General features: G+C 54.1%; 1 protein-coding gene across 2 annotated transcripts in view; it reads right to left on the reverse strand.

Annotated features, from left to right (window-relative positions):
- The window catches only part of HR (HR lysine demethylase and nuclear receptor corepressor), a 52,060-nt gene that overhangs the window by 14,925 nt on the left and 10,747 nt on the right, over positions 1 to 26,388 (reverse strand). Inside the window, exons 1-4 of one of the 2 annotated variants that reach the window (XM_084614920.1) lie at positions 13,217 to 13,805; positions 7,955 to 8,986; positions 3,983 to 5,066; positions 1,625 to 1,820 (exon numbers count right to left, since the gene is read on the reverse strand). In XM_084614920.1, the coding sequence (XP_084471046.1) occupies positions 1,625 to 1,820; positions 3,983 to 5,066; positions 7,955 to 8,935 (2,261 nt within the window). In that variant the 5' untranslated portion in view covers positions 8,936 to 8,986; positions 13,217 to 13,805. Of the gene's footprint in view, positions 1 to 1,624; positions 1,821 to 3,982; positions 5,067 to 7,954; positions 8,987 to 13,216; positions 13,806 to 26,388 lie in introns of those variants that run through there. The other variant, XM_084614919.1, reaches the window with a different exon arrangement.

Genomic DNA, 26,388 nt, shown 5'->3' on the forward strand with positions numbered 1-26,388 from the left:
CCACACCCCTCCTGGTTTTGGCCGGAGGGCTCCCATCCAAATACTGATTAAGCTCAGCCCCATTAGGTTGTGAGATCTCCTGTGGTGGCAGGTGCATAAAGCTATACAGAAGGGAAGGTTGTTGCCGTCTGTGAGATACAAAGGGGTACTGCCCCCCTTTCCCTGCCTTCTGCGGTGGTTTGATGGTGTCTGTGATTGCAGCCAGCTCTAGCTGTCTGCACAAGCAGTGTGTCCAGCACAATTTTTTATTACTTGTCATTGCATTTTATGTCAGTTTCTCAAAAGCAGAGCCAGGCCAGCCTGTAGGGACAGGAGGTGACGGACAGGAACACAGCGTCATGGAATGGAAGTGTAGAGGAGTTGGGATGGGATGGGTATATTATTTGTGTTACTGTCACGAAGTCCCTGGGCGATGCTCTGGAACTGCTCCCCATGAAGCCAGTCAGGACTCTGGGGCAGTCGCCTTTCTGTGAGCAGCCTGTCTTCAGGACACACAGCTCACACAGCTTCCACCTTCCTGGGTCTGACCTCGGAGCATTCAGCATCCTCTGCCCCTCCGTGCGCTTCCCCCAGTGAGTCCGCTCAGGCAGGGCTCCTGGGGAAGCCAGAGGGTCCTGCACCCCAACTTCGCAGTCAGACGTGACTCTCAGCCAGCCAGTAAAACAGAGGTTTATTAGATGACAGGAACATGGTCTAACACAGAGCTTGTAGGTGCAGAGAACAGGACCCCTCAGCTGGGTCCATTTTGGGGGGCAGTGAGCCAGACAACCACATCTGCCCTTCACTCCATGTCCCAGCCAGCCCCAAACTGAAACTCCCTCCAGCCCCTCCTCCTCTGGGCTTTGTTCCTTTCCTGGGCCAGGTGGTCACCTGATTCCTTTGTTCTCCAACCCTTCAGCTTTCACCTTGGGGGGGGGGGGGGGAAGGGAAGGGAAGGGAAGGGCCCAGGCCATCAGTTGCCAGGAAACAGGGTGTTGGCCATTCTCTGTGTCCAGACCCCTGCACACACCTGCCCTCTAGGGCTCTGCAATGATCATACACCCTCACCCCACCACCTAGATACTTAAGAACTGCATAGGGGAAACTGAGGCACCCCCACAATATTCGGAGGAAACATTAAGAACAGTCCCACTTCGTCACAGTTACCATGGTACTTAGAGGCCCAGGCCTGGCCTGGGACCCCATGGTGCGAGCTGCTGTGCAAACACAGAACAAAAAGATGTCCCTGTCCCAAAGACTTTGCAATCCAAAGGCAGGATGGTTCCCTACATCAGATCTCCCGGGGCCTTCCACATTCTCATTTTAAATGTCCAAGCAATGTGACTCCCACCCTGTCCCTGGGGAGCAGACTCCACTGCCCAGCTGATCTCACTGTTCGGAAGCTCTTCCTGATATCCCAACCCAGTGTCTCCTTTTTTAATTTAATACTCACTTCTACCCTCTGCTTCCTGGGGGCTGCAGGAATGAGCAAACGCCCCGTGTGGGAGGGCCATTGCCAATAGCAGCCCACGCTTCCCCAAATCACAGCACAGGCTCCCCCCAGACTCGTTATCTTGCAAGCCCCAAGGGTGCCACTTCTCAGTGCCACAGGAGAACTGAAGGGGGCCGCTGCATGTGTGCTCACCTTCGGAAATGCAGGAGCCTACAGAAGGTCTCCACGGGTTCTTCCTCCTCCTCCAGGGGCACGGCGCCCATGCCATCCTTGGAGGCACAAGCACAACACCTCTCAATGCAGTTAGGGAGGGCCATACATGGAACGCTCTGTAGGTACCGCTTCTCCTTCTGCTCTCCGGCGTCCTCTCCGTTGCAACTCAGGAGCCCTGGGGAAACAACATGGGGTTGAGCACCAGCTACAGAGACACCGGCCAAGATTCCTTGCGAAGGTCCTCGCACACCTCGGCGGGGGGGATGCACCAGAAAGACAGCCTAGCAGACTAGTGCAGTGTCGCCACGTGAACTTATGGAACCCGAGAAGGTGGCAGAACGTCTGATCGCGTCTGAGTGATTCCCCGCAACACCCGAGCCTAATTCCGCCCTATCTCCTACCATACCCTCTCCACCCAAGGTCCCCTCCTTCCCTGCCACGGAGGAGAGTGGGTAAATCAGGAAAGACAACAAGGCAAACTGAACAGGCCAAATCCGTCCTTGGGGTAACTCCACTGGCCTCACAAGAGATGAGCTTGGCCCAGGGGGGCTGAGATGCCCTGGAGGTGTCAGAGAGACACAGACAGAGGAGTGGCTGCACAGAGGGTGGCAGGTGGGGTGGAGAGGTAGGTCACTCAAGGTGATGGATGAATCCAGGGGACCAAACAAGATCCTGTGGCCTCTGACGCTCGCTAGCTCCCTCCCCCTGGCTTCTGCAGCTCTGTCCTCTTCCATATCCTTGAGGCATCTCACTGGCTCCCATACACTGAGTGTCAGATTCAAACTGGTCCTCTTTCCTGGCCCTGCTTCATTCATATCTGCTGCCATCTCTGACTTGGTCTCCTTTCACATTTGCTTCCCTGCTCTCTCTGCCTTCACCAATGAGCCAACCTTAATGCCCTTTCTCTGTCCTCCTTGTGAAGGCATCTTCACCCCTTCTTTCATGCTGCCTCTTAAGCAGGGTTCTCATTTGACTGCGAGTCTTGCAATATTTGGTTCCCCCCGCCCCCAGCTCCAGAAGTCAAGTGATTACAGGAAAATCTCAGCTTGCATTTAAAACAAAAATACACAGTAACTTTCTAGCCCTTGTGGTGGGGGAGAAAAGCTTGAGAACATGACCCTAAAGGCTCCGGAACCAGAAAGTACCCCAAAATAATTATCTGTAAATCATCTCATGATTTTGGGGGACTCTATTCATGATTGCTGAACGCTTGAAGTTGGCGACATGCCGGGAGTTGCACTTGGAATGCTGCCCGCAACCCCCCCACCCCCACCACCAGTCCCCGGCCATATTCATGTCCCTCCAAGAACCATTAGGCTGTGTCTGTCCCTTACTGGGTAACCACACAATTACTCTTATTTTATATCTGCATTGCCAGTCACGATCGGCGCCCCCATGTGCTGGGTGCTGCACGAACGCCCAGAAAAACACAGCCCCCCCACCCCGAAGAACTTGTGATTATTGTCCCCGTCACCCTCCCTCACAGCCTAGCATTTTAATGGCATGCTCGTATTGCACCATGTTAATTTGCCTCGTATGCGCTATGGGACAGGGACCGCAACTGAAGGCATTTGGAATGCCGTCCCCCATGGAGAGAGGGAGGAGAGGAGAGGGCCAAGGAGAGAGCCATGGGACTCTGGCAGCAGGAAACACTAGAGAAAAGTTCCCCGGTCCTGCTCTCTCCCAGCCCAGCTGTTTTCTAAAGCATTTGAGCTGCTGTGGAAGGGAGGAGACCTGGGGAGACATTTTAGCCCCCACCACCAGGCACAATGAACAAGGATTTAGGGACCAAGTCCCATCTCCTTCTCTCCTGGCTCCCTCCATAACTGAAGAGCAAAGTCAAAGCTATTCCAAATCATGGGCTTTGCTCTTGTCTGTCTTTCTGTGCCTGAGCGCATGTGCGTGTGTATTTACATGCACGAACACATATTTGTCATGTATGTGTATCTTGCTGGGGTGTGGCGTTGCATTCTTGCGTACCTGTGTGCGTGTTTGTGCGTCTGCATTCGTGCGCGTGTTTCTCAGTGACCAAAGAATTGGAATTGAATTATATCCTTCATCCATCCGCCTACACTGTCACCGTCGAATCTGAATGTCTCCGGCCCAATGAAAGTTACCCCTGAACGTGACTAGCCTGTGCCAATGCTCGGTGCTGGAGTCATGCTCTGCCCTGCGGATCAGGTCAGCTAGCAAAGGCTGTTCAAGCTGCCACTCTGCAGGGGTGTCTTATGCAATGATGGGGCAGCTGCAGAGCAAGAATTAGCCCCACGCCACCACAACTCTGGCCTAGCATCCCCCTGTTTCTCTGCTCGGCTACACAGGTTCCACGTTTCTTACCTCTCTCTCCTGCATCTGCTTTCCTTCCCATGGCTGGGAGCACCTCCCTCTGCTCCGGGGCCTCACAATCCTTCCTCGTGGGATCTAGCGCCTCGTTCGCCACCGCCTTTGAGCTCCGCTTTGCCAAATAGCTGCCCCTCCTGCCGCAGGGGCTCCAGAGATCCTCCCCAGAGACATGGCTGTAGGGCCGTTTAGCTGTCCGTTTGCCAGGTCCATCTGCTTCTTCGGCACTCTCCTGGCCTTCCCTCTTTAAAGCTTTGAACCTCAGAGGCAAACCCTCTTTGATCTGGCCAGGAGCCCCTTTGTCCCCAAGGCAGCTAGCAGGGCATCTGAACTGCGCCGAGTGCCTGGTCAGCCAGGTCTTCTTCAGCTTGGTGTGGTGATTGCTAGGAGGGCAGGGCAGCAGGGAGGAAACCTTGCCCCGTTGAATGCCATGTCCTCCCAAGGTTCCATCTCCTTCTCGGCATGGCCCGGGCTTCTCATTTCTGGTGCCAAAGGAGTTGGCAGCGTCACAGCCCGCCCCCTGGCACCTCTTGCAGCATCTCGGGGGGCAGTCCCAAGGGGAGCATTTGCAGGGGAGAGCATGAGCTGGAAGCACCTCTATCCCAGATGGGAGCTCTACTTTGGAAAGGGCAGGGGGCTGGGATCTGTCCATGCGCGGAGATCCAGAGGATTCCTGCAGCACCGCAGGGGAGCCAGGCTTCAGGCTTTGGTACACGAGGCTTTCGTCTTTGGACTCGGAGGGCCTGGCCGGTGCTTTGCTGAGAGGATAATCCAGAACCAGGGGCCGGCTGGACCACAAACTCTCTGCCACCTTGTGCTTTAGGTAGAACAGCGGCTGACCCATTTGGCCGTGGTTGTTTGGAAGGGTTTGGTCACTGGGAGGGGCCAGTGCCATGCACCCCCTCTGCTCAGCTCCCTTCCGCGTGGGCTCCACGTAGGTCAACTCCAGCTCGCTCTCTCCATCTTGCTTCACCTTCCCCACCTCGTACTGGCCGAGCAGCCGAGGCTGCGCCTGGTCGGGCACAGGGGTCAGGTCCTCTCCTGTGTGGGGAAAGCCAGGATCCTTCTTCTGGTAAAACTCCTAGAGGGGAAAAAGCAAAGTGCTGAGTAGAGTCAGTGGAGTGGGGGAGATTTTAGGGGGAGAAGAGTGAGAGGAGCAAGTGTGTTTGGGGGAACAAGGGCAGGCCCAGCGGGCACACCTGCCATACTAACTGCAGAGGACACAGGGACTTGTGCTTAGAGCACTGGGCTGGGAATCAGGATATGCGGCCGTGCCCCGGACTCCGTGTGACCCTGGGCAAGTCTCATGAGTCAGGCTTTGCAGATGCACTTTGCTCCCACAACTTATTTTAGGTTCTTAAATGGGAGCGGCCGGGTCTGAGCTCTTTAGGAAATCTGGCCCCTTGTCTCTGTGCCTCAGTTTCCCCACTGGTAAAATGGGGATAATACTCCTTCCTTTCTCCCTCCCTGTGTGTGTCTGGCCTGTTTGGATTATAAATTATCTAGGGCAGGCACCGTCTCTTACCACGTGTCTGTACAGCATCCAGCACAACTGGTCCCCAGTTTTGGCTGGGGCCTCCAGGCGCTACTGGAATACCAATAAATAATACAAAACCCTGCTCAGGTTAAACCCTCACTGACTGAGGAAAGAATGAGCCAAGGCTTCAAGCTTTACCTGGCACATAAGCAGAGCTTATCATTTCCCCAGTGCTTCGCCATCCTTAAATGACTAATCTTCGCAGCCCCCCTGGCGAGGCAGGTCAATGACATCATTATCCCAGTTTTACAGACAGAGGCATTAACCCGGGACTCACCCAAGGCAGCACAGGGGAGTCCAAACCCAGGAGCTGCCATTCTCAGATGGCGTCCGTGTCCTGTCCCAGTGCCAGACAGCCTCTCGCAATGGCCATAGCAGCACTGCAGGGGACCCTCAAGCACCCGGCCTCTACCCCCATTAGCACGACTCAGAAAAGCACCATGAATTCACCCTCAGTCTGCATCAAGCCAGAAGGTTGAAGGGATGCGGCCTGCCACTGCTACAAACTGTCCCGTCTCTCACTCCTGATCTACCGACAACATCCCTTCTAAGCGATCGCCCCTTGGGCTGCCCGCAGTCAGACAGGGGGCACTGGAGACCAGGCTCACTCACTTCCTCAAAATGCTCGCATCTTGTTTGGGACGTCTCTAACACTCCAGCGTCGGAGGGTCTGTCTCCACTGCACACTAAGCCCAGGCTCTGACTCAAGCCCCACTTCCATCCACACATAGATGAGTCTGACTTAGGGCAGCAAGGACTCAGGACCAGGGTTCTAGGACCCTGCTGGGGAGCAGGTCAGAGTCCTGCTGGGACTGGGGTCCAAGGCCTGTCATTTTGCAGAGTGGCTGCAGCTCAAGCCGCAGACCCACGTCAGAAGGTCTGCGTAGTGCAGTATGGATGCGTTAGCGCGGCTGTGAGACCTGGGTCCAGCAATGGAAGTCAAGGTTTACAATGCAGCGTGGGCGCCCATGCAAACACCAAGTCCACAAACCTGGGTCCCACAGACCAGGCTTTGTGTGCAGTGCAGAGGGGTCAGCGGCAGCATCGAGACAAGTGTTCTGGGAGAGTGGCTTCCAGCCTTTTCAAGCACCTGCACCCAGCTAAGGACCCAACCCCCCATACTGGAGAGGGGGGCCGAGAGCACCAGCCGGAAAAGCCAGAAGCACAAACCTTTGGGGGGGGGGGGCATCACTGGTCTGCAGCCTCCAGCAACAGCATTTCCCGACACAAGACACTGCTGGAAATTTAGCAAGGCCCAGCAGCCCATGAGCCTGAATCACTCCCTCTAACAAGCACCCCTACCAACTGCTGGTTCAAGGCCTGGCCTCGTCACCCCGGGCAAGCACAACTTGGGGGAGATCCGGTGACACCAGGCAGATATTCCCCAGGGATACCCTGCAAACCAACAGCTGCTTTCATATTTAAAAGTGACGGGCTGGCTGCTACTCTTGGGGAGACCTCACAGGCGTTTAACCCTCTCTAGTCTTGTTTCTTGCTCAGTGCAACATGCTGCTTGGCTGATCCTGGGTGCTAGAGTGGCTGGTTGAATTAAGACCCTGGCTGTTCCCTATGCAGCTCCCCAGGGAGAGAGTCCAGAGCCGGTTGGGCTAGCACAGAGGAGACTATTCCCGATGGAGAACCCTGGTTCTGGGTCCTAGTTAATGGGTTATGTTGTCCACTTGATCCCAGACATGTATCCCTGGTTGTCTCCTACCTAACGGTACCAGCAAGGACCTTCCTGATTCATCCTCTGAATACAAAAGCATCCAGGGTTCAGTTGCCACTGAGGTCTAACGCCCACTCACAGGTCTGCCTCTTCCTCTGCCATGTCACCTGGCTCCGCACACCCCTTTCTGCATGTGCTTTTGCACGAATTGTTGGGCTCATTTCTAGCAAGAGATCAGTCCAACAGCAGGTCAGGGAGCCGGTCTGCAATTCACTCCTGAGCCCGGACATCCTCGCTGGGACCTTGTCCACTGCTAACCTCCAGCCCCAGGACATAAGATGTCTCCAATATCCCTCCCAAAGAGCATGCAATAGATTGTGAAACTAAGGGTGCTTAGTAGGATAGAATCGAGGTTAAGGAACTGGGCTGGGATTTAAAGGGCCTGACTCTGCCACAGACTCTCTGAGTGACCTTGGCTGAGTCATAATTGCTCTGCACCTCAGTTTCCCCATCTGTGAAATGGGAACAACCATACTTTCCCTGCTTGTCTTGTCTAGTTAGACTGGAAGGTCTCTGAGGCAGGGACTGTCTCTTGTTGCCAGATGTTCAAAGGAGAGCTCAGTGCTCAACAGCATTGTTCTCAGTGGTGCTGCTGGCCACTAGTGTGTGTTTGTACAGCATCTAGCACACGGCTCTCAGCTGGGGCCGCCCTCCTGGTGCCACTGTAACACGAAGAGCAATAGCTGTATAGACTCCAAGCACTTACCTTGTTTCCTGAGCTGGAGCAGGTTTCAAAAGCTGACGGGGTCTTTGTTCTTGGATGGGGTCCCAGGTACACCGGCTGGCTCCATGAGCGCGGGTAAGGTGCCCGATGCCAATCGGGGTCAGTGTACTGGGCCTCTCCCAAGGCAGAGGGGCAGTCCTGGAGCTGGTGAGCCAGGGCTAGGCTGGCCAAGCTATTGCCATAGGCAGACTCAGCTGGAGTGCTGGCTGGTACGATGGAGGAAGCCAAGAAGGGGTTCCTCTCTGCCAGCTTGGCCTCAAGAAGGAAGGGGCAGTGAGTGCTCAGGTGGTGGAAGGAAGTGGGATCGCCCGCGCTGTCCCCAGAGGGACTGGCAGAGTGGAGGGAGTCTTGCTCAGACAGCCGGTAAGGTTTGTTAGTGGCAGCCGGGCTTTGGTTTTCCAGACCAGATAACGGCAGGGGGTAGTTGTGGTAAGCATGGCTGTACAGGGCCAGCTGGCTGGCCAGCATGGCCTCTGTCCACATAGGGCCAGGTCTGTCTTTATTCTGCTCCGCCCAGCTGATATTTACCTCCCCATTCTCGGGCTCGGAGTGAAGCTGGAACTCGGGTGTCTCCTTCGATTGCATCCTCCTGGGGGGCTGGTGCCTGGCCTCCATGAGCTTGGAGAAATCTGCTTCAACGGCAGGATGGTACGGAGAGTCCAGTGCTGTCTCCAGCCCCCCGAGGGTCTCTCGGCCCCATCTCAGACATGGAGAGAACTCCTTCGCCCTCTCGGCGTGCTTCCACAAAGAGGCCTTCTCCCCGGAGCGCAATGCTGAGTCGGGCCCAGGCACGCAGCTCAAGTCCACCCCGTCCTGACAGCTCTTAGAAGGGATCCCCAGCGCCACACTTCTGCTCCTGCGTGCGGCCCCGACCATGTTCTCTAGCACCTGGGTTTCTTGGGCTCCTCCCTGAGGTCTCCTCCATCTTGGTGCAGCCTCCCCGTTCTTGGCGTCACTCTCCATGGTTTGTTCCCCGTCATGTGGTGCTGACTGTCCTCCCAGGTGCACTGTATCCTGTTGGCAAACAAAACTCAGCATGAGGACGGCAGGGAGTGGTGCTGGGCTGGGCTTCGGACTCGGCATACAGTAGACACTGAAGGTTTCCACAGCTACTAATGACCTAGAAGAGGATGTGTTGGTTTGGGATGGGGGCTGGCTTATATTCTAGATCGACTCAGGATCTGCACCACGGGCTTCCATGCTCATTTCTTCCTCCTTCCACCCGTTTGACAATGGTTCCGTGGCTATAACCCCCTCTCCCCCCAGCTTTCTAGCAGGGATGGGTCTGATCCCGACTCCTGGATCCAACACCCTCAAAGCTTGGTGAAGGTCAGATCCAGAACCAAACCGTGCAGCTCTGGCCCATGTCTGATTTCTAGTGGCTCCTCTGCTCAACCTCCCAATTTCCTCTCTGACCTGCCCTCTCCCAGGGACCCCTCATCTCCATGGGGGGATGGGGAGGAGGGTCCGTCTGTCCTCTTCCCTGACCTGCGTAGGGAATGCATTTGAATCGCTGTGCTACGGCAGGGTGAAATGTTTTGTAACCTCCCCATGCTGAAACTGAAGCTCCCTTGACAGCAGATTGTATAACACGCTGGGCAGCTCTCCATGGAGACACACACACACGCACATGGCCCCACCCTACCACCCCAGGGCGTGTGTACACACCACCCTCTGCAGCACAAACACAGTCCGTGCAGCAGCCATATGGCATCAGGGAGTGTCCTCTGCACAGAGCACATGGCGTCCCCTGCACTGCCCACACCCTGAGAAGCAAGCCGTGCAGTCCCCTATGGAGCTCATGACCTCAGGGACCATGCACCACCTCACCCATTCCAGATAGCAAGTTCTTTACCTCCGCCCTTTGAGAACAGCAGGATGTGGCCTGAGCCTGTAGGACAGCAAGCAGGCCTGAGAGTAGCTCTGCTGGAGTCCGTGTGAACGGAGCACCATCCCCATCACTGATGGGTTCCCCATAGGAAGCAGGACGGGGAACCATGAGCCACATGGGCAGGAACAAATAGCATGTGCTTGTTCCCCACTCCAGATCTCAGTGCACTTTACTTACACATGCAGCCAAACTAGAGCAACATTCAGAGATCGGGAAACTGAGGCAGAGAGCGGCAGTAGCTTGCACACCACAAATCAGTAGCAAAGTTGGGAGCAGAACCCAGGACTCCTGAGTCACAGGCCCCAGCTCCAATCAGCTCACACTTTCCTCCCTGAGCTGGGAACTGAACCCAGGAATCCTAGCCCTCGCTGCCCTGCTCCAACAATGACACCACACCCCCTTGCCCGAGTTGGAAAGAGACGCCAGCAGTCCTGACTCAAAGCACCCTGCTCCCACTACTAGACCCAGCTCCCTCCCTGAGCTGGGAATAAAGCCCATTTCTCCTGACTCACAGTTTCAAGTTCTAACCACAAGACCATGATGCCACCTCTGGGTTTCAGCCCAGCAGCTAGGGAGGCAAGTGGGAGGACAAGGAAGGTTAGAGAGGCACAGATGTCTCCCCACGACCCTCTTTAGCCCTTCCACCGGCCCTCGCAACAGGGCGAGTGGGGGGAAGAGGAGGTATTGTGTCGAGTTGCAGACAGCCATGCAATCATCGCAGCGTGATCCGCTGATACCGCATTACAATACTAATCTAGCATTTATAGAGCACGCAGTATCCATTATCTAATTAATCCTCCCTACATGCCTCCTAGAGAAGACAATATGCCAACAAACCTCTGCACTTCAATAGCATCTAAAAAGGCTTTACAAACATTTGTGTACTGCACCCCTCTAAGGTCAGTATCATTACCTGGGGAATGGGAAAACTGAGGCACAGGGTGATGTGATTTGGTAGAGCTGGGAACAGAACCCATAAATCCTGACTCGTAGCCCCCCTGCTCTAACCACTAGACAACACACTCTCTCAAAGGTGTGAACAGAACCCAGGAGTCCTGGCTCCCAACCCCCTGCTCTTGCTGACCAGCTGATGCTATGCCTCTTACAACGCTTTCAGCCCATTGTTGCACCTATTAAGTGGTGATGCTCCATGCAAGATCGCAGCTGGGGCATGGGCAGAGAAAGAAGGACCAACCGAGCCCAGAAGAGCCCGCTGCTGGGCTCCCAGAGCTCAGCCCCACAGCATGAACTGCCAGAGAGCACGACATGCATGAATAACCCGAGTCCTGAGAGCATGAGGCGTCAGTCAGATGCCAGGAGCCATGGGAGTGGGCGGAGGAAAGGAGCTGGAGAAAGCATTTTGCGGAAGCAGGAAGTTCTACACACATGCTTCCTCCTGGCCCCCATTATCCCAGGCCAGCTCTCTGCGCACAGACGCAGCATTGATACCACTGGCTCACTTCTGTAGCATCTCTAGTCCCAAAGGACCCTACTGGCACCGAGCAGCTCCGCAGTGGCTGGATCCACCCCCACTGGCAGGGAGAGAGGCAGATTCCAACTCCCTGTGCCAGCGAGTCCGCGTGCCCCACCCATGTATTCACCCCCGTGCGAAGGCTGCTGGTGTTTCCCAGAGGCGGGTGGTTATACTAGGGAAGAGCAGATTCAGAGTGTGCTGCTAGAAACTCCCCAGGAGATGTACTTCGTTGAGGGGCCCTGCTGCACACCCCTTCCCTCTCCAGAGCGACCTGGGACTGCACCGGTTGCCAGTGGCACCCTCTGGCAGAGGAGGGGCTGCAGCACCTGGACGTGCCATGACCCCACGCCCCCTAAAGCTGCCTCACTCCCCCCGCCCAGTGCAGCTACGGGTGAAGCTTCAGAAACCAGGTGATAGAAGCCAGCGAAACAGAGGGGCGAATGTAACTCTATGTCTGCAACAGCTAGTGAAATGCAGCCACCTCTAGGGTGCATGGCAGCTGTTGTCTAACCGCTCACAGGGGCAGATGGGCAGAAGATTGGCAATTTCCCAAGCTGGGGAACCAAGTGAGAGAGGCTGCACAGCAATACCCAGAGGTCCGTCCGTGCCTTTCTCTTTGCTAACATTCAGTCTGGGCCATTCTGCCCTGCTGAGATTCCTGCCATGCCCTGGGATCACAAGGAGATCAAAGTTCTGTTCCAGTTGCTGTTGTCATACGGGGGGGGGGGCACCTCTGCCAGGGGAGGAATGTACTGTACGTCTCTGACCAGCTTACGCAGCTGGCGTCCAGCCGGCTTGGCACAGACCTGCAGTCTGTGCCCAACCGTCTCTGCATGATGCCAGAGCCTGGGAGGCAGTCGCACTGGCAGAAGCGTCAGCCAGCCCCATTCAGCAAGGGCAGCCCTTAGCATTGCCTCCTATTCTTGCCCTCCACAGAGCCCCCTTATCCAATGGAGTTAAAAGGAGGTGGCGATGGTGGGGGGGAGGGGAATCTCACATGAGCCTGTGGGGGCTCTTCTGGGGGAACGAGGCAGGACAAAGCTGGGTTGGATCCCCTGTGCCATGGGTGGAATGGGTTTGGGGGAGAATGGGTTAGCAGAAGCCCTGTGGCTGCCTAGACAGGAGCATACTGCAGCAACCCCATGGTCTCAGCAGAAGCCAGAGTAGGGAGGGCAGCTCTCCGGACACAGCTGTTGTGGGGACATGCGGAGCTGCCTGGAGTCTGTGAGTAGACCCCTGGCCTTCTCTTGCTTGCCCCACCCAGCATTGTCCCCGCCTGGTTCTTGGTTCAAAACACCATGAGCATCGAAATCCATTTCACCGCCCAGCTGTCCATCCTATCCTGCTTGCTGGGCTCTCCCTCAGCCCCCGGTTCCATTACCATGGGGCTGAGGGTGTCTCTCCTTTCCCATTGCTTGCCCAGTGAACTGTGTTTACGTTGGCTGTAATCCTGGAGGCTGACCCTGCTGTTTATTGGCAGGACAGGTCTATACCGGGCAGGTGCCCAGCAACCTTCCCCCACACCTCTAGGGGCAAAAGCGGAGTTTGGTCACCATGGCCCAGTCCAGCTTTGACTCTCGCCCTGCTCAAACTGCCCAATGTTGCCAGCTGCAGGGGTGGCTTTGTATTGGGGGCACTTCTCCCCTGGGAAATTCAACCAGTTTATTACATCGAAATGCCCAGAGACCTGAGACAGACTGCTGGGAGAGCAGATAGACCACCAAAGAGGCTGCAGATGGTAACAGCTTTCCTCTGGGCTGGATCAGAACCATCAGCCTAAAAGCCAAAGGCTCTTTAGCCCACCCCGAATCCCCCAGCCCACACAGTCCCACCTCCATTTAAGTCACAAGCTATTGCTATTAACACCTCGAGTAATCACCTGTGATGGTGCTGAGCTGATTCATTTAGGGAGCTCCATGCATGACCCTTATTCAGTTTCCACTTCCATCATATCCCAGCTGGTGGAATGCGGCACTCCGTAACAACAGGCTGCAGTTTTGAAGGATCAGGGAGCAGGGCTTGGAACTCAGTGGCTCCACAATATGGACCTAAGCCAAGGACAGTGTCTTCAAGAGGCTAGACAGATTGAGAGACTCTAGATCCATTGACTAAAGGGATCTGGCTCTGGGATTTGAAGCAGGCAGAAAGCTACCCGAAGGGCTCCTTGGATGTTCTTCTCTGAATTCTGGAGCTGGATTTCTTGATCCATTGGTTTGTGAGTCTCAGTAGTGTTCCTTCCAAAAGTCCTTTGATTAAGTCTCTCTCCAAGTGTGCTCTGGGGTGGTGAGCTATGGGGAAAGAACTGTTACAGGGAAAGCTATGAAAAGGGAGAGGAGAAAGAGAGAGGGGACTCCCTCACGCCTGAGGGCCATCCAGCCTCAGATATCTTCTGGCAGAGACAGGAGAAGAGGAATTTGGGGAGCTCTGCTCCCCAGACTCCAGCCACCCGCAGAGAAGGGAGACTGCAGCCTCCGAGGGCTCCGTACCAGAAGAGAACTCCTCCAGTTACTCATCCGAAATAATGAGGGGACGCATGAGCAAATTACTCCGAGCTCCTCCCTGCCTCCGTGGGCTCCTGCCAAGGTAGCATCTGCGTCGTGCTTGTCTGGCCTCTTTGCCAACCTGGGGCAGGTATACCCAGTTACTCACTCTCCTCTGCTCCAAGAAAGCTCTTTTTGTTCCCAGCACCAGCCTCCCAGCTCAGTGTCAAGGTGTAGGCTCCTGATGAGAGAGTTAGGTTGGGCCAGATCTCAACCTTCCGGATGCCACACCCTGCCATGGGCAAAGCGGAACCAAAGAGCCTAGCAATCAGAAATGCCGAGCTTGGCAGCCCCAGAACTGGGGGAAAGGGCAGTGTATGGCCAAGGAGCGACAGGGCCCCGAATGGAAGAGGGAAGGACTGGAATGCAGGGGTCACTACGGACTAGAATGTGGGGGGCACTGGCAGAATGGGGTGGGGAGGCCAGGACTAGAATGACAGGGGGTGTTGAAGGGTAGGATTGAAGATCACCGGCAGAATGGGACGGGCAAATAAAAATGGGAACCATGGGATGGGGAAACTTTCACAGCATTTGTAAGACCCTCACTTTCATCAGCACAAAAATTCTTCCCTTTCAATGCTCATGCCCCCCTCTCCCTCAGTACATAGGAAACAGACAGGAGACTGGATTGTCTAATCACAACAGGATATATTTCTAAAACTCCCCTCCCTAGAAATCTGTCGGTGGGGATGGGTTAGAACATGAGTTCATTACCCCGCCCCCAGCTATTTCTCTGCCAGCTGAATTCAAACGTCCCGGAATCTGTCCATTTCTCTCGCTCTTTTCCCACAGCGACTTTTTGGAGCTGCCCCAGGTTCAAACTCCCAAGCACATTCATGCTGATTTGCTCCCGGATTCCCCAAATGGTTTGCAATCCACTGTCCCTTTCAAGCTCTTTGGTTACTTTGCATGACCAAGAGACAGGCCCAAACCACAACGTTCATACAATCATGGGGCTGGAAGGGACTCCAGAGATGATCTCGCCCAGCCCCCCTGGGTGGAGGCAGGACCAAGTAAACCTACCCCATCCCTGACAAATGTGTAAAAACCTGTTCTCAGAAACCTCCAGCGCTGGATCTCAGCAGCACCCCTGCCCCCTCATTCCTCCCTGCACAGTTTAGGGTGAGGGGGAATCCAGAATTTGGAGCTGTCCTATTATAAAGATAAAGGAAATTTACAAACTGCAGACCTGGGTTTGGGTTTGGGGGGCAGGGAAGGGGATATGGTGTGGGATTCAAGAGGAGCTCATTCTCCCATAATGAATTTTCCCCAATGGAAACGCCAGCAAATGGGGTGTGCCCACACATGCTGTGGTATGCACCCCAATTCCAAAATCCCCCCCCCATCTCCAGAAAGCTGGACAAAACCTGGGATGATTTAACCCACTGTCCTGAAGAACTAGGGTGAAGTTAAGCAGGACCTGGAAATGAACCCCCATGCTACATTTCATTTTGCAACCTCAAAACCCAACCAGTAGGGTTTTGCAAACCCCCACACCTCCCCTTGGTTTTGCCTGATCTTTACCTGTATCCCACTAAACCAAGATCCTACCCCTTGCTCCCGTCTCCTCCATGCAGTTCCTTTCCTGCAAAAGACATACACACACTCACGCACGCACACGCCTTCTAGTTGGGTAGAGTGCCTCTTTCTTACAAGAAATGAGCTGGAGTTTGCAAAAACTTAGCATTTCATCAAACAATTGGGATGGAAAGAAAGCTTGCGATTTTGAAAGGAGATTCTGGCAGCTCGGGATTTTTAATCAAGAGCATGAGGCAGTTATGAAGAGTGTCTTAGGAAGCATTATCTCCCCCAGCGCCAAGGAAAGTGCGGTGAGGACTGACGGACGCGTGGGAGTAAAGAAGAGGAAACATTGTAGCCAGGCTAACGCATGAAATGTTTTCTTGGACCTTTTTGCCCAAAGGGTTTATTCACACACACAAAAATTACACCCCTATACACACCGTGCATCCACGCACACTCAAACGGACATACCTATATAAATACACAGCAAGATCCGGTCTTTTCATGATGTCTTTGTACAATGCCTAGCACAGTCCTGGAGGTGCTACCATGACACAAACAATAAATAATAACATATGCATACCTGAAAAAAGAAAAGGAGGACTTGTGGCACCTTAGAGACTAACAAATTTATTTGACCATAAACTTTTGTGAGCTACAGCTCACTTCATCGGATACATTCAGTGGAAAATACAGTGGGGAGATTTATATACCATAGTGAACATGAAACAATGGGTGTTACCATACACACTGTAAGGAGAGTGATCACTTAAGGTGAGCTATTACCAGCAGGAGAGCGGGTGGGGGGGAGGGGGAGATAATCAAGGTGGGCCATTTCCAGCAGTTGACAAGAATGTCTGAGGAACAGTGGGGGCTGGGGTTGGGGGAGAAATAAACCTGCACCCTCAGAGACATATGTATATATACAAACATGCATGCACACTCACCCAGGCATACATACATATATACAAATGCACACATCCACTCACACAGAAAGAGATGGACGGAGGCAGAGAGACATGCACATAACATATACAAGCCCCATATTTCATAAACACATATTTTCTGACTCTCTCGCAGACACACAGTTTATACGCATGAGCACTGACATACACCTGAACTTTGACAAATATTCACACAGGCACCATGAACACATGCTCATATTTGTGGCTAATGCTAATAAGTAATAATGATAAATATCTTGTGTTCCCTCTAGGCCCTTTCTCCCCACAGGAAGCCATAGCCCAGTGGTTCTCAGACTTTTATACTGGTGACCCCTTTCACATAGCAAGCCTCTGAGTGTGACCCCCCTTATAAATTAAAAACACTTTTTTATATATTTAACACCATTATAAATGCCGGAGGCAAAGCGGGGTTTGGGGTGGAGGCTGACAGCTTGCGACCCCCCACGTAATATCCTCAAGACCCCCTGAGCGGTCCCGACCCTCAGTTTGAGAGACCCTGCCATCGCCCTTTGCTACTCTATACAGAGGACACCAGGGAAATGCAGCCACTTCTGGGCTGGAGGGCAGCAGCCACAGCATCTTCTCTAACAGCTGGGAATCTGGGACACCGGCTCAAAGCCCAGCGCTTAAGGAAAATACCGTGGGGACTTGAATATCCAGGCAGAGCCAACAAGGCCGCAGTTGTCCGATCCACACCCATGAAAGTGCCCGGTGCTCAGTGTATTTGCAGGGAAATGATGCTGGACTTGTGGGGAGAGCTACTGTTAGGCTTATGTAGAGCGTGGGGGTTTCCTTACCCCCCACCACGTTATATAAACACAACAGCCAAGCAGTTACATATGCCACTCAGCCCCCCTCTACCTCCTTTATGCGCAGTCACCTCTGGAGGTAATTGCAGCAGTGGGTGCTCATCTCGAGGAGCAGGGGAGGCCTTTGGTGGGTGGCACTCTGGGGGGGTGGTGGGAGGGTGAGGGGAGGACATGGCTGTGGCCACAGGCCGCCTCCTTAAAGCTCAGCAGCTGCTGTGTGGTCTGGCCTTGTGTGTGAGGAGCAGCATGATTACTAACCCTTCCTGAATCTAGCCGGGCTGGGCTGGGCGCCAGAGCATTGACAAGGCTCTGTGGGGAAGGAGTGGGGAAAGGTGGGTTCTGGACCTGGCACGGGACCACGGAGCATCTAAACCTGGTCTATATGAAAGCGGGAGAGAGCAAGAGGGGAACTAACTCCAGTTCCCATAGCAACCACCAGTGCCAGAGCCACCCCTTTAGCAGCCTCCTCAGAACGGACACACGTTCCCTAGCAACACACCCAAAGAACATAGGGGTCCACTAGCGATGCCCCAAATGAACATGCACCCCATAGCAACATACCCAACAGGGGGACACAGACGCACGCACATCTCCTACCAGCATGCCCAACGGGGGGGCGTGGGGGGGTACAGGCCCTCTAGCAATGCGTGCATAAACCATGCCCCCTACAGAGGAGAACACACATCCCCTAGCTACAGCCTCAACACTTCAGTATATCCTTGGGAAAGAGGAGACAGGGGAGAGAGAAAAAAGACATCATGGTAGGAAATAACCTTCGCAGCTCTTCACGGGTCCAAGCATGTGTGTGCACGTCCGTCAGATACCAGGGCAACGACTGGGATCTTTATACATACATCAGACTGGATTTCCCCTCTCCCTTGGCTGCAAGCTATCCATTGAGACTAAATTCTCGGGGACAGAGACCCGTCTTCTTTTGTGGCCACAAAGCGCCCTAGCGCCTCACGAGCACTGAGTACGTAAATAAATAATATGAGCGAGCACGTGCATGTCCCCAACATTTGCATGCGGGCCTATGGCAGAGTGCTGTGTACCCATATGATGGAAGCGTATGTACCAAACCGTGCAAGTCTTCGTCGGTGGGTCACCTTCCGTGTCCATGTCAGGCTATACGTCCTTGTGTATCCATCTATGCACGTAGGCACCTGTTTGTGTGTGCATGCCAGTGTGGGTGCCAGCATGGGCATGCCCTGGCATGCATGCGTGGGTGGGTGTTTGCTGGCTGGGTAGCGTGCATGCCCGGGGGGTATGTCGGAGACTGCTTGAAGTCGGCAACTCAACAAGTCCAATAAAAAGCCAGAGACAGCCAGCGCCTGCATTTGGACTCGGGCCCACAGCAGCCTGGCTGCCCTACCTCCCAGCATGCTGAGCTGCCCCAGAACCTCCCTGGAGAAGGGTTAAACAAACACAGTGACTCAATCCCAACAGAAAAGGAAGGATTAAAAAAAACAAAAAAAAGCAAATCACCAACCCCATGCCAAGAAAACAAAGACAAGACTCTGGCGGTCATGGCCCCTCTGCCAAGACCTTTCATGACTGAGCAAAGCGTTGGAGCCAGATAATATTTGATTCCTTCCCCACCAACTTTCCTGCCACCTCACTCTCTCCCCCAAGCCTGCACTCACCAGATCATCAACAGCCCCCCACCAACCCACGCACTCGGAGGTGCTGGAGAGAACATTGCTCCTGGTCTCTGACCACTCAACGACGCAGGGGAGGCGCGACCAGACTCTCAGGCACTTGGGCGTGCATTTGGTGAAAAGGAGCCACAGCTCACCAACTATCTGCAGGCAGGGCTGCCCTTTCAACCCCATGGTGTGGCCCTTGTTGAGCCGCTCCAAGAGTCATTCTTCTGCAGAGATGGAGCCACAGCAAAAGGGAGGGCCGGAGATCAGGGAGAGGATCAGGCATTGGCTTGAGGCATCAATGCTTCCTTCTTTGGCATGCAAGGTGGTGGGGGGGAGAGGGAGAGAAGAGGCTCTCTCTCCCTCAGCTCTCCCCAGGACAGCTGCAGCCTGTTGGCAGTCACATAACTCCAGGAAGTTTTGTTCTCCCAGAAAGGTGGGGTGAGGGCCAGGTTGGTACAGGGCTCAGAACAGCCAGGGCCAATTCCCAGGACTCTGCTGGGTCTGCAGCTGTGACAAAACCTGGAGTGGTGGGGAAATTAGGTCTCGATAGCCGTAAAATGATTACCCTGGTGAAGCCAGAAGAGCACCAGGAGCCTAGTTAATAAATCGAGTTGATTATGATAGTGCCTAAAAACCAGCCAAGAATGGGGCCCCACTGTGCCAGGCACTGCGCAAACACAGACAAGCAGACAGTCCTTGCCCCGAAGAGTTTACAAACCAATGGACAGGACAGGCACTGGGTGGGGGAAGGGGAAGAACACACATGCAGAGTGAACAATGTGATGGCAGCAAATGGCCATGATTTTGGGGGCCTGTGGGAGGGAGTTAGGAGGAGATCAGTTAAATGGGAAGGGAAGGCGGGAGAGGGGAGGGGAGAAGGGGAGCAGATGTGGAGTGAGGCTGAAATGGACAGGGTTGGTGCAAACAGCCCGTATGCACACAAAGCAGAAGGAGTCCAGCTGAAACTGCAGCAAGTTCTCTGAATGTCCAGAGGTCCCAGCTTGGGCTGTTTCTGCTCTATTCCTAGCAGCTGGAGCCTTTGGCTGGCTCCTCTCTGCAGTTTGCTCCCCAAGGCCACATGGTTGGGGTTGAAGGGCCCCCTTGAGTCCCAGATTCCCCACTCACTTGCTGGGCACTGGGGTCTGTCTCGGCATAATGGGGCCAAGAGCCTGGGGTAAGCAGAGAAAAGCCAACCGGCTACTCTGAGCCAATCAGTGGCAACTCCTTCTGAACAACAGATCGTCCAGCCCCGGCTCTGTCCCTCCCACCTCCTGCACACAGTGGTATCCAGCAAACCTGCATTGGGCCTGAATGGGACCTTCCACTGGCCCAGAGATGCCTCCACCCCCAAGCTGGAAGAGCCGATTCAGAGCGACTCTGGATCTGACCAGGAACTAAAGAGCTGGGCCCTGCCTGGGTGGGGCTTTGTTGTGAATAGCCTTGCCCTAGGCCTGAGTTCTGCCAGGCCACTGGCGGTTACTGAATATCAGGGAGCCAGTGGGAAGCTTTTGCCCTTATCGGTTGGACAGCTTCTAAGAGGCAGAGCTGGATCAAATCCCTCCCTGGGGTAAGCAGGCCCAGCCCCTGCAGCAGTCACGGGGGTGCTGTGCTTCTTACTCCAGGGCTGAGTTGGGCCAATACAAAAGAGAGTAGCGAGCGAGCACAGTGAGCAGGTCAGAGGAAACCCGACTGGCCGCTCCCCAGCGATGGCTAGTTTAGCTGTTCTGGGACCGGGTCAGAACAGAGAGACGACAGCTGCCCAAGTGTGGGTTCTGCCTGGTTTGGTGCCGTGTTTTTTTAAAAAAAGGTGAGCCGAAGAGCTTTAATACCAAACGGTAGCTCCCGAATTAGAAACCTCGGTGATCTCCTCTGCTTAACCCCCTCGGCACCAAAGCCTGGGTGCCCTGTGCAGAGTCGAGGCTCGCACGCTGCACAACAATGGTGTGGGATGAGCTGGAAACACAGGCTGGCATTGCCCAGCAGGAAACGCCCTTCTGGCATGGATGAGGGACTCCAGGGCAGCTAACCCGCTCGGGCTCAAAGGGAGCTCTGCAACGGACAGGCTGCGGTTTGGGGAGCGGACAGTAGGGAGGGACGAGGTGTCAGGGAGGGAAAGGGAAGATCCAACCCTAACCCCAGCACCCATCTATGGCAGGAGAGGCCCTGAAGTTTCTAATGCAAAAGGCTTGTTCCTTATTACAACGTGCTCATTAGAGATGGCTGGGAAGGATGAAGTGGCCACTGAGCCTGGCTCGACCTGAACTGACCCACCACATCCCCCCTCCCAAAAGCATTGGTGGAGCAGCATCACCCCTTTTCCCTCTCCCTCCTCCGAGATGGATTCACTCCCCTCGCATCCCAAACTTGGCTCTGCAGAGGAGAGGCGCATGCGTGTCCCCCTACAGCGCAACCCAGGCCAGCTCCTTGGGGCCAGACCTAACGAACAATATCTCAGCAGCTGATTCAGTCTCTCCCTGCCTCTCTCTTTCCTCACCATGCAAAACGGCAACAAGATTTCCCCCCCCCGAGTATGTCCAGATCGCTTAGCACAGCAGCCCCTTTTCTGGGACACTCTCGCTCACAGCTTTTTTATTTTCTCCCTCTATACGATTCCCCCACCCCTTTCCCTTCCTTTTCCTTAATATCTCTGAACACCCAAGCCCTGTAAGTGGATCCCTGCCGGAAAGCCAAACACACACACACACACAAAAATCGAAAATCAGCCCAGCATGGACCTACCTGAGGCTAAGATGAAGTGGGGTGGGGAGAGGAAGGGTACGGGGGAAGAGGAAAAGAGACCTTCCTTCCCCTTCTCCCTCTGAGCACCAGCTGAGATGGACAAGAAAGCTATTGCTAATCTGCGCCCGGTGCTTGAAAACGTCAAACCTTCAGGAGTCTGAAAGCTGCAGCAGAGCGGAGGGCATGGGAGGACATCCACTCCCACACGAGTAGCTTTCTGGGAATTAGGGACACAGCCCAACTGCTCTGGCAGCTTCACTCCCCTTCAGTTCTGGCTGACGGTACGGCTTGCTCGTCCCGGACAGCTGCTGAATGGGAGTCACACACGCAAACTCCCACTGCCAGGGCTGGGGGGCGGGGGGAATGTGGGGCGGTGGGAGGAGGTTGGCTTGGGGGCAAACGGGGAAGGCTGATTATCTAGCATTGAAGCAGCGCGTTGCAAGCCTTATCGCATTAATCTTCCCAGCAAGGATCCCCCTTTTACCGATGGGGAAATTGGCGTGGGGAGATGAAGGGACACGCCAAAGCCACACAGCGAATCTGTGGCAGAAGTAGGAATAGAACCCAGGGGTCCTGACCCCCCCAGCTCTCCTACCCTAAGCAAGAGGCTTCACTCCCTTGCAGAACTGAGAAGATAACCCAGGCGTCCTGATACCCAGGGCCACTATGCTAACCAAAAGTTGCACTGCCTCTCACAGCTCAGAATAGAAACCAGGAGTCCTGAGCCCAGTGCCCTCCCTGCCACAACCCCGGCTCTAACCAATAGTTCATGCTCCCCTCCAAGAGCCAAGAAGGGGCTCCCGGTCCCCTGTTCATGCCTCATGACCATTCTACCTCTCTATAGGGAAATGGCTTTTTTTTTTAAAACACCCCCCCTCGCCCCCTTTCCCTTTCCCTATAAGCCAAGCCTGGCCAAGAGCACCTCAAGTTTCAAGAGACTGATCAGGACAAGAACTGAGGGACATAGGGTGAATGGGTCTGAGAAGAGAGGGGCGTTTTGGGCGTGTAGTGAGTGTCATTTTTTTTTCATAGTACTACTAAGTCACAAGAAGCCTGCTAGAATCAGGTGTTCAGCAGCCTCTTAAAGGGATGAGCCTGGTTAAAGGCATGGCGCCTCTTAAAGGGATGAGCCCGATCAGAGACCTTGCACCTCTTAAAGGGATGAGCCTGGGGAAAAGCAAAGGACCCCTTCAAATAAAACAAAAGGTAGAGAGGCCTACAGGATGAGCAGACAGCCTCACTGCAGGAGGCACAGGTGCCAGCAGACTCTGCCTTTAACACCCTCTGCTGCCTCAGCGACAGCGTCCCTCCACCGTCAGTTTCTTGTTACACCCCGGGTTCCCAAAAGCAGGCGCTGAGCATTGGCTGGTGTCCCAAACACTCGGGGACGGGGCAGACTCGCACCCCTCGCGTTCCAGACTTGGCTCTGCAAAGAAGACGGGCCTGCGCGCGTACCCCTGCATCGCAACCCAAACCAGCTCCTTGGGGCTGGGTCTAAGGAACGACCCCTCAGCAGCAGATTATCTCATGATTAAATCTCTTCCTGCCTCTCTCTTTCCTCACCATGTAAAATGGCAAGGAGACTCCCCACCCCCACCCCGAGCTTTATTACCCCATCCACCCCTCTGCAGTGTGCATGTCACCATGGTATCTGGGTGATACTCCAAAGCACAGGCCCCTTCATGTGCAGCCACAGGGACTGCAACCCCAAGCTGCGTTTGGGGGCATCCTATAGGGCAGGGCAAGTGCCTACTGCAGGACATATGCTAGGGCAGCCAGGGCTCTCCCAGGACACACAGCTGACCTCCCTATGGCCCTCAGCCTGGATCCCCTATCCCCTTCCTTTCCCTGGTTCCCTACCACCAGGCAGACCCCACTCCCCCATAGTCTGAGTCACCCTATCAGGTGTCTCTGGGAGAGTCCCCGGGCACATCCTATTCTTCAGGGGTTTCTTAAAGTAAGTCACAGTGGCGTGAAACTGAGCCATATAACCCCAACCCTGTGGAGGAGAGCATCAGCCGTGAGTCCTGCCAGAGAGGAAAGGGGGCTCCAAGAACAGGGGAGGGGGGAATATGACTTGCAGCATCTCATCAGCATCATGATGCACCCAGGATGCTCTGAAAGGTCCCATGCAGGTGAGATTCTGGGGTGCCCTTCAACCAAGCCCCAGGACAGCGAGGCGGGGAAGAGGGTGGCACAAAAAGGCCCTATCCTGCTTCTCCAGCAGCCCTTGAATTTTGTGCTCCCCCTGTGCACGTGTACATCCCCTGCCCAGTGGGGACTCCTGGTTATGGAGATAAGTGGCATTAACTGGGTTCAAATACCTTGATGCAATTAAAAGCTCCTCTTGGAGTCTGAGGGCTTAGAAAGCCAGTCCAGGCCACAGATATAGCTTTACCGACCACAAGCTCTGTTCTGTTTCCCTCACTGGAGGTTGCCAGCCCACTTGGAAATCAATGGCAGCTCTCCAATGGCTGCCGTCTGCCTTGCCCTTAATCTCTGCTCCCACTAGTGTGGGAGTGAAGCTCTCTGCTTTGGGGATTCGCCCCATAAACCCTGATCTGGGCTCTGAAGGGCACTGGGGCCAGTCACCCAACAAAAGGGTGGGTTCTCACTGGGTTTGAATGTAGAAGAGGTTCCCAGAACCAGGCAGCAGGGCACCCTTTCATCTCTAATGGGGTTGATCACAGCGAGTAGGGCTGGTCTGGAGTTTCCCCACCAGGAAATGCGGATTTGTGGAAAGTGAAACATTGCACAGAGAAGGGCATCAATTTCAACAACATTTTGTACAGAGGAAAATGCAACAGAGCATTCCCATGGAAGTTGACCGGGGTCGTACGGTTTTTTGTTTCTATTTTTGAAGGAAGTTCAATAGCCAAATATAACAGCAAATTTTTTAAAAGTCAGCATTGGAATGAAACATTTTGATTCACCCAAAACAAAAGAGGGAGGGCGGATTTTGGTTTTGCAGGACATTTTGAAATTTTCGTTCCATTTCAGAATGAAAAAAAAAATGGAAAAAGTCGGTTCCCACCCTGCTGTGAGCACCAGGTTACAGGTTCAAATCCAGCCTAGGGCAAAATGTGATTTTGGCAGCCCCTCTGTGTAATGAGTTTCTGGGTCTCAATTAACGTCCCCTAGGATGGGACACCCCTGGGGCATGACATCCAGCAAGGCAAGCTTCTCTCATGTGCCAAACCCTGCCCTAAGGGACTCCCATTGGGGTGCAGGGGAGAGACCCCACATCATGGTTATTCGTTCCTTGGCCACTTTACTCAGACAGTCAACAAGGGGACCAATTAGCGCCTGTTTGTAGCAGAGGGATGGCTGGGAGGTAGATCAGAACTGCTTCTAGCACAGGCGAATTCTGAGCTCGTACTAATTGCCTGCCTGTTGCATGTGTTCAGACTCTAGCTTGTCACTCCCCGCTCCCCACCCTTTGGCATCAGCTGAAACCAATTATCAACTGTTTTATATCCAGGTTCCAATACAGGCGAATGGTAACAACACAGTCTCATGCCAACATGCCACTGGTCTTTCCACTTGATGCCTTGTACAGAGCATGAGGCCAGCTTCCAGCAATATAGAGAGAAATTCAGAGCACAGGAGGCAGCCTTGCTGGGCTGAGCCAGTGGGGCTAAAGGGACAAATAAGAACTCAGCGCTGTCCCTCTGGAGGGGTGGAATCTCAAACAAGAACTCAAAAGGAGAGAAAGCAGAAGGAGCTGGGGTCAGACACCCCTGGGCTGAAATACCCCACCATGGAGGCCTGCGGATCCACCCACAGACCCCTGTATCCCACTGCAAAGGGTTAATAGAAACTGGGGGGGAAGGATCCCTGATCTGACACACCTGGACTGTTTGAAAGCATCAGGGGGCATCTACAAGCAGAAGCATTTCCCAGCTACTGCCTGTTTGGCTGATTTCTGTAATGATTTTCTGCAGGTGTCTGGTTTCTTTGACCTATTTCATGTAATTGTTTAATCAGCTTGGTTTTGCTGTGTACAGTTTTGAGTTGGGCACACTGACAATAAGCGAATGAACTGTCTCGGATACATGTTTGCAAGGGTGACCTAGGAATCTCAGCAGTTAGACTTAGATACTATGTACAGTAAGGAGCACCACAGAAAAACCTCAAATAGAAAGACAAACTGACAGAGGGAGGAGTACCTATGGCAAAAGAGAGTGTGTAGGGTGATTAGACAGACACAGGCAAAGGGGTCAGAAATCATTTGTCCCCAGGGATTCATTATAACCCTCTGCTAACTGCATGGAACCCCTCCTGCTGCTTTTTCATATCCAGGTGCCCTTGTCTCTGCTGTACCTAGTTCTCCAGGTGGGGAGAGGGTTAAACGCCAATAAGCCAAGCAGAACTCCAAGGTACCCAACTCCCTCTGCATTTATTTCCCATAGCAGCAGGACACAGCTCAGCTCCATCCTTGGTTTCAAGAAGTTCCCCCAGAGCATGGGGGTGCTCAGGGCTAGCTATTGGTTGGGGTTCATCTCTAGTGTTTCAGGGGCTCTTTTTCCTCTAGCAGCCAATTAACACAAGTTCTGGATTTCTTCCAGCGTTTTCTCCACCCAGAGGCTGAAGCAGCCTGACCAGACCAGACCTAGAGGCCCCCCATAGGCGATAGAAAAACCCCTGTCAGAAACAGAAAACACTCCCAGGCCCCATGTCTAGCCTCGATCAGAATGACAAACAGTGCCGAAACTCACGTCCAAAGGGGAACAGCCAGTGCTTTCACTGCGGCTTCCTGCGCTCACTCCGAGCCTCTCTGCCATAGGAGCATGTCGAGGGAGATGGGTGCTGCCGGGGAGCCATGTGTCCC

Source organism: Lepidochelys olivacea (assembly GCF_965140295.1).
Source record: "Lepidochelys olivacea isolate rLepOli2 genome assembly, chromosome: 26".
Classification (NCBI taxonomy): Eukaryota; Metazoa; Chordata; order Testudines; family Cheloniidae; genus Lepidochelys; species Lepidochelys olivacea.